The sequence below is a fragment of the Ceratina calcarata genome, unplaced genomic scaffold (assembly GCF_001652005.2).
Source record: "Ceratina calcarata isolate Rehan_Ccalc_2016 unplaced genomic scaffold, ASM165200v1 scaffold121, whole genome shotgun sequence".
In the NCBI taxonomy this organism is placed as follows: domain Eukaryota; kingdom Metazoa; phylum Arthropoda; class Insecta; order Hymenoptera; family Apidae; genus Ceratina; species Ceratina calcarata.
In genome coordinates, this window is record NW_017133085.1 from 81,918 (window position 1) to 92,497 (window position 10,580).

Sequence of the window (10,580 nt, forward strand, 5' to 3'; positions counted from 1 at the left end):
CTTTTTTTGCATTTTTTGTTGTGTATTATATATAATTTAGGTACCAAATTAAATTGGATCCATAGCAAACACAGTATTTAGACTCGCATTCATGCATAAACATTGCATGTCAGCCCTTAAAAAACTGTATAAGAAATCTGTTACAATTCAATATATTATAATTAAATATACATCATTTCTGCCATGTGTGACATCTTCTTTGGAATATGGACAAACTCCTCGAAGTAGCTGGCAAGCTCGTCAATAGTGACATCGCACGGAGGTGGAGATATTCTTGCTTGTACCGAACATGTGTTTGAACTCGAAGGCTGACCAGCGGAGCTGGTTGTTTCTGATTGATTGGTACCGTTACCTCCGCCTGGTCCAGGGCCCCTTTTTAAGCTTGGCATTGTATTACTACGTGCTCGTTGAAAACTACTAGCTTGAAAATTATCTTGAATGCTGGTGTCATCCTTAGCTTGCCTAGAGTCTTGACTAATGTTTAGTGCTTTAAAGTCCTTTGTCACTGAACCATGGCCAAAGATCTTTGAATTTTTACCACAAATACTAAATTTACATGTTTCTTTAAGCAACGTATCCGCTAGATTATCACTAATACAATTTAATTTTAAAACAGCCTGTTTGATTATCGAGTTTTTCTTATCCAATACTCTTTCATTTTTTGATGGTTTGAAATTCGTTGTGCTTTTCACCCCTCTAGGACCAATTACAGTTGACGTTGTCCTCACAGGCATGGATTTCTTTTGAAATAAATGACTACTGTCAGAACTGACATTTTTACTTTTTGTTCGAAATGGATTCTGTGACTGTGCCTTTTCAGTTGGTGTTACACTGAAACAAAAAAAAGCAGGATCTTCAATTAATATCACTTGGTGTAAGAATTAGTTGACGATTGTTAACATTTTTTGAATTTCGGGAAATTAACAATTCACGTCCGGAAAAATTCGATTGGAAAAGCAGTTCAGAAACGTCAATACAGTTTTAACCGAAAGATTATTTAAAGGCATCCAGTGATGATTCATCAGTCGTATCGTATAACCTTGAATCAAATATTGGTAAACGGTAATTCCATTGCCGCTTACGCAATAACACCAAACCAAGCGAATTCATATTATGACTGCTCAAAGGGCAACGTTAACTCAATTAAACCGTATTAAAAATATTAATAATTTTTAGTATAAATTGCATTTTGTTCACTTTCTTTCATATTCTATTTCGACTGATTGCCTATAACTCGCAAGATATTCAAGAATAGCATATCCGTAAATAATACATGTTGACGAGTTTTGCAACGATTTAAAACCGGCTCGTGACATGTAAACATTTCGAGTTGCTTACAGATCGTAGTCGATGTTATTTCGCACCATCAGGAACAAGAAGTGACGATCGTTAAAATGCGTGTTCACGAGTGCTTGCATCGCTTTAATAAATTAAAAGGCATGTGCCGCGTAAACAACAGTGTCCGCCGCCGCGTAGCTCGCGAAACGAGATATGTAAACCGTTTAATCGAAGACCTTGACCACGCGTCGGAAAGGGGTTGAATCGCGAAACCTCTACGATCGGATACATCGAATGCACTGGTACACGTTCGGAATGCTCGAGGGGTGACCGTGGGAAAGGGACGGTCGCGAAGGAGCAGGCGCTTTAAAATGTGCCTTTCGGCGGGTAAGTAAATGCTTACTGTGGACAACTCGACGAGAGTCGATCAATTTCGAGTTTCTCCAAACTCGCCGGCAATACCTCGTCGGCCATGGTAACGATTTTGCACAGTTCTGCATTCAGCGTACTCGAATACATGGCATCATGCCGAATCACTGTTGGCAAACAAACGTTGACAGCGCGTCGGAAAATTCCAGAACGAAGAATACAACGTCCCTCGGTACAGGTTAGAACGGTGATGACGACAACCTGAATTCGTCGACGGCGACATTCACTGCGCTGTTTTCTTTCTCGGATTATGCTCGCGCCTTTTTTCTTTATCGCCGCACATGCTATTCACACGCGTAACTTCGGCCCGCGTTATCGTGGCCCACACGCGTCGGACACCAATCGCTCGTGGATGCGACGGTTGCGATCAATTAATCATCGACAGCACGTAAATAAACAGAGTTTTGCGCGCAACTGCCATTCCGCTCCACTGTTGTCCGATTCGATAGCGGAACCAGAGAGACCAGATGGCACCACGGGTGTGTCTCCACTGCGCGGCTAACGGCTACGCCATTTAAACTTTCGAAACTTCCAGCGATGTGCCAATGAAGGGCTTGGGAAATCAAGGACTAACCTCCATCCCGCAGAAGTCGGTCAGAACAAGTAATCAAAGTCAAATTATTAATTGCTTTCGAAACAGATTGTAACATTTAATTAAGCATGTATACTTTTACTGCACCTATAGTTCAACTCTTTATAATTTACGGGGCGTGGTGCGAATTTTTATTTTTACATTCTACAAACATTCTTCGATTGTGCAGTTTCAATGTAGAATTTCTAGGGGTACGTAAATATAAGTTACAAACATAATACTGCGGATTCGCGTGCGACTGTCCTTTGACAGATTGTGCATTGCATTTATGGCCACTCTGTATAAGCTGCCAAGATTTAAGTAGAACGAGAGTACGGGTCGTAATATTGATCAAACGTATATGTTTTGCGTCATTAAGGATGTCGTGATTCCCGTGACACTTACTATAGAGCCTACAGAGTCTCATGGGATCGATCTAAACCGCGGTTAGAGCACGATATCGTGAAACGAAATAGGTAGGGCTTAATCCGTTCCTTACCTCGCGAGTTCTGAGGTTCCCGTGCGCTCTCGCGTGCACGCGTGACTCGTTGTGTAAATCTTAAGATAAAATGTAAGCGAAAACGAATTCACCGTCGCGACTTATGGAAGTATTCCGTATCGTGTCCCGCGTGATGCTTTATTTTCTTCCCTTCACGCGAGTTTCAAATACCCCTCGTATAAGTTATCAAGTATCGCAATATTTTGATGTCCTAATTTATAATACTCTATTTGCTTAAAACTTAAAGGCTTATTATACGTTAAGACAGATAAGGAATGAAACGTTGTAAAAATTTCAATAGGAATTTTGAAGTCAAAAGCATCTTCATAATTGTAACGCTAAGGAATTTAACAAATACGGAAGTATTATATTATGATCGTTGCTGAGAGCTCTATAGAAAACTGTGAATACTTCAGGTAGCGAAGCTTGTTTTATCGAACGAAGTGCACGATTTCGTACTATAACAACCGGTGAATCAATCAACGAGGCTTACGGTACCTGACGTATGTACGTACATAGTTCGCAAGGCGCTTTATTTTAGCGTATGAGCGAAATATTTACGAATTCCTCGTGCCGAAAGGCACTCAAGAGCTTCGGGAATATGTCAGGTTAAAACAACGGGAACCATCATTCATTCCATTCAGCGATATTCTCATATTTCTCCGCTTGTTTAGTTCTTTCGTCTATCCTTGGAAATTGGAGCACTCTACTTTCCTCCCTTGAGTCATAATTTCGTAGTTGCCGTGTACATAGAGACACAAACGATCTGCCATGCTTTTTGCTCGAATACATTTTTCCTAATAATATTATTCTTCATTTCTCTATATATAACGCTTTGTGCGCCGGATGCTGCGCGTATCACATGCGTTACGCACGATTTACAAAGATATATGTTCGTGAAAAAACAAGCAGAATCTCGAAACAGATTGATTTTATCAATCGGCAGGCGTTGCAAGATCGTTTCAAGCCGGATCTAGTACGATCGTTTCGTTTTCTTACTTAAGCGGCCAGAAACGCGGATTGGAACGTTGCCAAGAACGTGGTACAAGTGCACGGCGCACCCACGTCCCGTTAACGCGTTCACTTCCTGCGGACTTGCACACGTATTGGAGAGGAGCGCGCGGAAACTCTCGTTCACCATTATAATTCGGGTAAACTTACATTTCACGATTACCAATCAGGCGATCTTTACGATCACCCATTGTAATCACAAAGACTGACTTACCGCTGTAATCGACAAATGCGTCGTGACGGGCTGGTCGCGTAACACGACGAATCCCTTGGCCGAATTCTGGACACGTTCTCCACCTGTGAGAGAGAAATGTCGCGTCGGATTGATGCCGTTCCTGATACAGTACGCGAGAGGTGTCGTTCCCGTTTGTCGTCAGCATCTGTTTCCGCGGAGTTATTTATAATATGATCGAATGTAACGGAACTTGATCCCCGTCGACGGCGGCGCGGTACAACGTGCAGCCAAAGACTCGTTTGAGGGTGTTGGTAACGATTATACGTATGCATGTATAGATAGACTGTAACTTTGAAGTGGCGGAAACCGAGGTGGGAAATATCGTAACGAAACATTTTAACCGAATTTTGAGAACCGCGTTCCTATTTTACGAGTTGTACACTTTGTGAGTTAGACACTTTGATTTTGTTTGGAATATCTATTTCATATGGATCATATTCTTTGGAAGTATGCTTAGGTTACTCACCTCTGAAAATCGCCGGTTAAGAGGATGATTTAACTGGGAAATTTTATGGTTGGTTTGTCTGGCCTGTATCGGTCGATTCTACTTACGGGACGAAATTAGATGAAGATAAAGGTCTGTAAATCGTTGTATCGGGACAATTTATGTGACGTACTCTTCTAAACTGATTCGTTAACATACTAAATGCTCGAGCAATACGAACTAATCTTGTCAATTACACTTGTTTATTGTACCCGTCGTTGTTATGGCTACTTCATTTCACGCTTATTCCCAGTGGACCGCGTAGCTGGATCATTTTAATAAGCTTCGAAATTCTCGCGACGACGCATTTAACAACCTAATCTTAGATGATTAAATCCTAGCGTATCTTTACTGTAAATCCGACGTCACCGTCGCATCTAAAACCGAACCGCAAATGTCCCATTAAAATGACAAACTTTTTTTTTGTTTTTATTCTTCATTAAAATTTATTGTACGTGTTATGAAATTCGTTGTATTTATTAATCGACGGCGGGAAAATCGCTTCCGTCACGGTGCCTCTAAGAAAAACGTGATCCATTGTGCCAGAACTTCGAGCCAAGTCCCGCCGCAATAATTCTCGGCTAATTCTTATTGGATCAACCAGGAGGGTTATACATTTCATCTGCCCGCCTCTTTGTCTTCACCTTGTAACACCCCGATCAGCTTAATGGCTCACCTCCATCGCGAGTTTCAGCCTAGAAAACCAACGAGGCTGGCCGCGGCAAGCGTCGACAACCGCGGCCAAAGGCGCGGGATGATATTTATGAGGGCCCTTACGGTGGAACGTGCCGCGGCGACTTCAGCGGGGGTGTTCGAACCCGGGGGGATACCGGAGACCAACCATGACGGAAATAGCAGCAGGATTTCTTGGTGGAGCGACATGTACTCTCGACATATTCTCTTTCCCGCTTCCGCGTAATTTGCTGGAATCCCTTGAAACACTCGACGCGCATATTATCTATTTTTTTCATTGAAATCATGTATTACTTGTCGAGATTTTAATTAGATCAGACTTTTGAAAATTGGAACGGGTCGATTAATGTTAGAAACGACTTTAAACGTAAAAGATTTTAATCGTTGGCTACTTCTGGCGGTAGAGATTTCTTTAGAAATATCCCACGTTCCCGTTGTATATTTTCCGACCCGAGATTAGCAAACCATTCGCAAACCATTCGCAAACCGTGGATATAAACGTTTACACGGATAACGTATCTCGTCCAGGCGCCACGTGCGTTGGCACGAAAATATCTCTCAAAATTCGCAATCCGAAGAAATGTATTATAAACCACGGCCACTTCGCTGTGTCTATTGGCGACACGAGATCGCTCATAAATTCTACGGTGACGAAAAATCGTACGATCTATTTGATAATACCACAAGCCGAAAAATAAATAACTTCTTAATTTGCAACACCGTATGCAGCCGTAAAAAATAATTGATACGTTCGTTGGGTGACGTCTTTGCTCGACGGACAGACTCATTTCGTGCCGGACCATATTTAGTTCGAATCAACGTGACGCGATGTAGGTAAGTGTACGGTTGTAACGACCGAGGGTGTTTCTACAATTTTAGAACTCGTAAATCGCCCCTTCTTTGATTTCGTTCTATGTGTTTTACGATCGCCGCGTTTAGAAAGATCCGGCGTTGAACCGGGCATTGAGCATGAATCGTACAAGTGGTATAGCCAATGCGCGTATCAGACGTGCCCGAAGAATTACATTTTTAACGCGTGCGTCGATTCAGAAATACGATTACATCGATCGCCCGTTCGCGTGTTCGCTTTTTGTCTCTCCCGGGTGATTGATACGGCTCGCTTCGGTTTTCGCGATACTTTAGTTTCCGTGACTAATACGCTGCGTTCTTCGTGTCACGCTCCGTTTAGATTTATAGCGTACAACAGAAAAATAGAATCGGACATTCGTTATTATTCATAACATACACACCTGTTTCCAGTATACAAATCTTGATAAAAATGCAACGGGGTTATTTATACACGTGAAGTAAGAAAAGTTCAATTAAACAGAATTAGGAGATTTAACACAAACCTTGGTAATGGAATACAGAGAAGGAGGAAACTTGAGATTCGAAAGCACAGTGAGAGGGCAGGATATCTGATCTATACAACGGTCGAAGCGTTCTCCGCGCGCAACGGAACACGTTGCAGTAAACCTATTTTTGTGGAACAAGAATCTCTGCTTAACGCGTTAGAAAATAGCCCGGAGGGATTGCTCAAACAAATGATTCCGCTTGTGAAGGAACAAAGCGGACAGTGTTCCCGCTTAGGCCTTAGAAAACTGAGGGTCTCGTATTTGCGTTGCATTTAAGCTGGCCAAGTGAAAAATCGAAACTAACGAATTAAGTTAGACTTAGCAAAGTAATTTGAAGTTCTTAGAATATTTCCGCGAGCCGTTGTGGATGTCTTCAAACATATTTTACTTAGACGACAAACTTATTTGTTTTGGAGCAACAGATGAAGCAGTATTGGATGCAGTAATAAAATGGGATAAGGTTTGATCGGCGTCGTAAATAACTTTTATTCGAAGAGAACGCCCACGAAATGATTCAGTTGTTACGCGACACAAGGGATGAGGTACAGAAATAAAAAATGATACCGACCTTAGCTCGAATTGTCACTCCGCGGGCTTCTCTTATTGCTGTCCACGGATTCGGATGGCGGTTGCTTGACAATAATTGTAACTGATGAGGGGAACGTAGCAGGCGGAGATGTTGGTAGGAATCCAAGATCCTCCCTGCAAGAAATCTGCTGTGTTGTTTGCAAGGAAATTAATAACGTTCGTACGGTTTATATTTCTATATTTATGGTGCGCCGCGGTGGCTGACTTCGCATTATTTCATTCGCGGTTTAAGTCAATTTTCCGAAAAAAGAAACATTTTATCAAATTGCTTAACACCCACTGTTTCGCGTGGTGCATATCAGATAACAATATCAATTTAATGCCTGTTACACTCTGACACGTGACTCGTTGACGTTCCTCTTGTACGTTCTAAATTACTCGCTCGATCTAAAAATCATCTAAGTATTTAACGTCGTTCGCGAGTTTTACTTTCGTCGCAAATCACACTGAATATTGAATGCGACGCGTAAATCACGATTACGCTGCGATGGAACCGGGTTAACGGTGTTTCCGGGAACACCGACCGCGTGGTGTTGAAAGGGATCGGAATGACAGGAAGAAGAGAAGAAGATGGGCGTGCTCGCAAAACGCAGCAGTTAGGGTGCGTAAATCACCAAGGTCATAAAAAGGGGTGGAAAAAAGTGAAAACGGATAAAGTGCACGGCTATTCGTCGCGTATGATGGCCTAATGCCCTGTCCAAAGGATGAACGACGTTTAAGACTCCTAAATCATCACGTCAGGAGCATTAATTCATTGGTTACCAGATAACAATTAAAAACGGTTACTGACGAAATGACGTTTACGGATCTCCCGGACGATTTAAAGCGATGCTTTGCTGTTCTTGAATTGGACAAACATACGATTTATGTCAGTCTATGATTTCCTTTGATTGATGATCTATGGTTTTCTGAAGTTCATATACTATTCTAATCTATAAAACGATGAGTTATAATACTGTAAGCATTTTATTATCTTTAATTTTGAAATACAATCAATTGAAAAGACTTCTTTTTCAATGCACCGTCGATTTCATGAAATACTTGGAATGAAGTATTTCGATTACTTTTAAGATCAACTTCTTAGCTCGTTTAGTAACACTGCAAGCAAGTCGTTCCACGGCTGGGCGTCTTATGTGCCCGTTTAATCACGCGAAGAAAGCCGAAACGTTGTTAGTGGGATCCGTCACGGGCGCAATGAGACTCGAGCAAAAGAACGCGAGGTATGCACGGGTGCGCGCTTTGGCTCAACAATGTGTGTTCTCCGCCCGCACTAAGGACCACGACAAAGTAAATTACGGCTGTGGAGGAAAAAAAGATTAACACAGCGTAGAAGGTGAAACAGAGAGGTTTGTGCTTCTCTAATTGCACGCACAGGGTGATTGATTGCAGTTGTTTCTAACTGCGAAAGCAAATATGGAACCCGCGGATATTTAATGATTCGATCAACGACCAAATCGAGGAGCGACGGATAAAAATTCGCGCTGTCGTACATATGTACATTATTCACGAGAATTCGAAAAATTTTTACGACTCGTTAGGAATTGTCTCCGTTGAGATTATGTACGTTCCTTACAATCGTGGCTTGTATATTATTGGAGGAAGACAAATGTCCACAGCTGCTCTTATTTATCAATGCGTGTAACGACGAACTGTTAAAAAGGAATGAATAATTATCGCAACGGCAATATATAACATCCTTTGTTTTATCTTTTTCACAAAATCGAGAGAATAGCCTGTTATAAAAGTTAAAAGCAAACTGATTAAGTTTATTTGCGCATATTTTGTTGCCTGTCTCGAACAAAATTTGACTTAATTCTTTCTTTAAATGCTTAAGTGTTAACATTCCATATTTGGCGATTTATGAACTCGGACTCGCGAGACACTGGTCCAATGAAAATAGTTACTGGGATAGTTAGAGAAAGGAACGAATGTGTTATTAATATTGACGACATCCAATAACGGAGGACCGTGATGGATGAAAAGTTGTAAAATCTCAATCGCGTTTTTCGAGTAATTTACGATTTATAAAAGCGATTCCTGCTCCTACTTTGGAGCTGACATTTGCGAGAGCATTGTCGATTTAGACGGCGGCTTGTCATCGTCGTGGACACTCCGAAGACAGGTTCAGCTCGTTATCTGCGAGGAAAGGGAACGAGGTAGACACCCTCGCCTGACAGAGACCGATGTCGGCGTAAGTGTAAAACGTTTTGCTTTGCCCCACGTGGCACGTCACTCACTTTCGCCTCTCCTCACCGTGTTTCTCCTCGCCGTAAATTATGCTCGTCGCTACCGGTAGTACTCCGGTAAGAGATCCGTCGTTAAACGACCGGAATCAATTTGTGGCGAGGAAGAGAAAAATCGGAACGTGTCAAGTCGTGGAGGAAATGATCTGTCCGAAATCGTGAGCGTAAAAGGCTCGACCGGATTACGGCGATTGTGCAAATACGATCGTTAAACAGCCACGTGTTTGGCATGACGGCCTCCTGGCATGGAATCGCGTGCCATGTGCAATTTGCAACCACTAAAATTAGACGTTCCACCCTCCGTTGATATGGGGAGATCGAAGTGATTTTCGATAAACGATTGGCTCGTTCGAGCTACTCGGTCCCTTAAGTGCTCGTGTATTTAATTTACTGCATTCACCCTTTCTTATAACGTGTTCAATTATAAACTATGGTGTCCAAACGAACTGTATTAAAACGTCAGTTTGAGAAGTAAAAAGATTGCGTAAGTTCTCAAACAAAAATGCAAAATGGAAGATTAATTAAAAATAGAAATCTAAACTTGGTATAAAAACAAATGAAAACTATTATCTAATTTAAAAATTCCATGACTCATAAAACGTCTTCCGATACTGGGAGACTTCAATGTCACTAAAGACGATGTTCGAGTATTTGCTTTGGCAATCGGACGTCACGATACCACCGCGGGTGGTTAAAACTCGTCCCGTCGCGTCGCGTCCCAAGTGACTTACTGCCATTGTGCAGAATCACCTAGTAGATTGGTTATGATGTAACGCAAACAGCTGTGAGAACTTCATTATTTAACAGCCCTGTGTGTCACTTTTCGAGCGCTCGCTTTACCGTTCAGGACCGTTTTAGAATGGCAACATCAGTAAGATTTACGTTTAGTTGTCTGTGACTCGTTAACTTACTGTCCATAGTTCTAAAGCAGCTTTTACGTATGTGTATCAGTATAAATCACGATTGAAGAGATTCTTAAATTGAAACAATACCAACATATTGTTTATATTTTTGCGCTAAACTTCGATGATATTTTATCTTGCTGTTAATCATTTTCCCGTTACAATATTAAAACACCAATCTGTAAAGTTCTTCTACGTAGTACATGATATCAGTAATCAATAAAAGGCAGTCGAAGATCGGTTTCAGTGTATCGAGCATCTCGCTCGATCATCTTTTGCCTTTTCCTGGCAG

General features: G+C 41.7%; 1 protein-coding gene across 2 annotated transcripts; it reads right to left on the reverse strand.

Annotated features, from left to right (window-relative positions):
- LOC108626340 (uncharacterized) lies at nucleotides 1-1,988 on the reverse strand. 2 transcript variants are annotated; one of them, XM_018026958.2, is made up of 2 exons: nucleotides 1,682-1,988; nucleotides 1-831 (listed from the first exon to the last, which is right to left on the reverse strand). In XM_018026958.2, the coding sequence occupies exons 1-2, from the start codon at nucleotides 1,795-1,797 to the stop codon at nucleotides 162-164; spliced, it is 786 nt and encodes a 261-aa protein (XP_017882447.1). In that variant the 5' UTR covers nucleotides 1,798-1,988; the 3' UTR covers nucleotides 1-161. The 2 variants fall into 2 exon arrangements, with proteins under 2 accessions (XP_017882447.1, XP_017882438.1); XM_018026949.2 differs by lacking the exon at nucleotides 1,682-1,988 and adding an exon at nucleotides 1,339-1,611.
- Nucleotides 1,989-10,580: the final 8,592 nt, after the last annotated feature.

Coding starts and splice junctions, on each gene's coding strand:
- LOC108626340 (XM_018026958.2), bottom strand. CDS start 1,797: ATGTATTCGAGTACGCTGAATGCAGAACTGTGCAAAATCGTTACCATG. Junction 832..1,681: donor CTCTCGTCGAGTTGTCCACA/GTAAGCATTTAC, acceptor TTTTTGTTTCAG/TGTAACACCAACTGAAAAGG.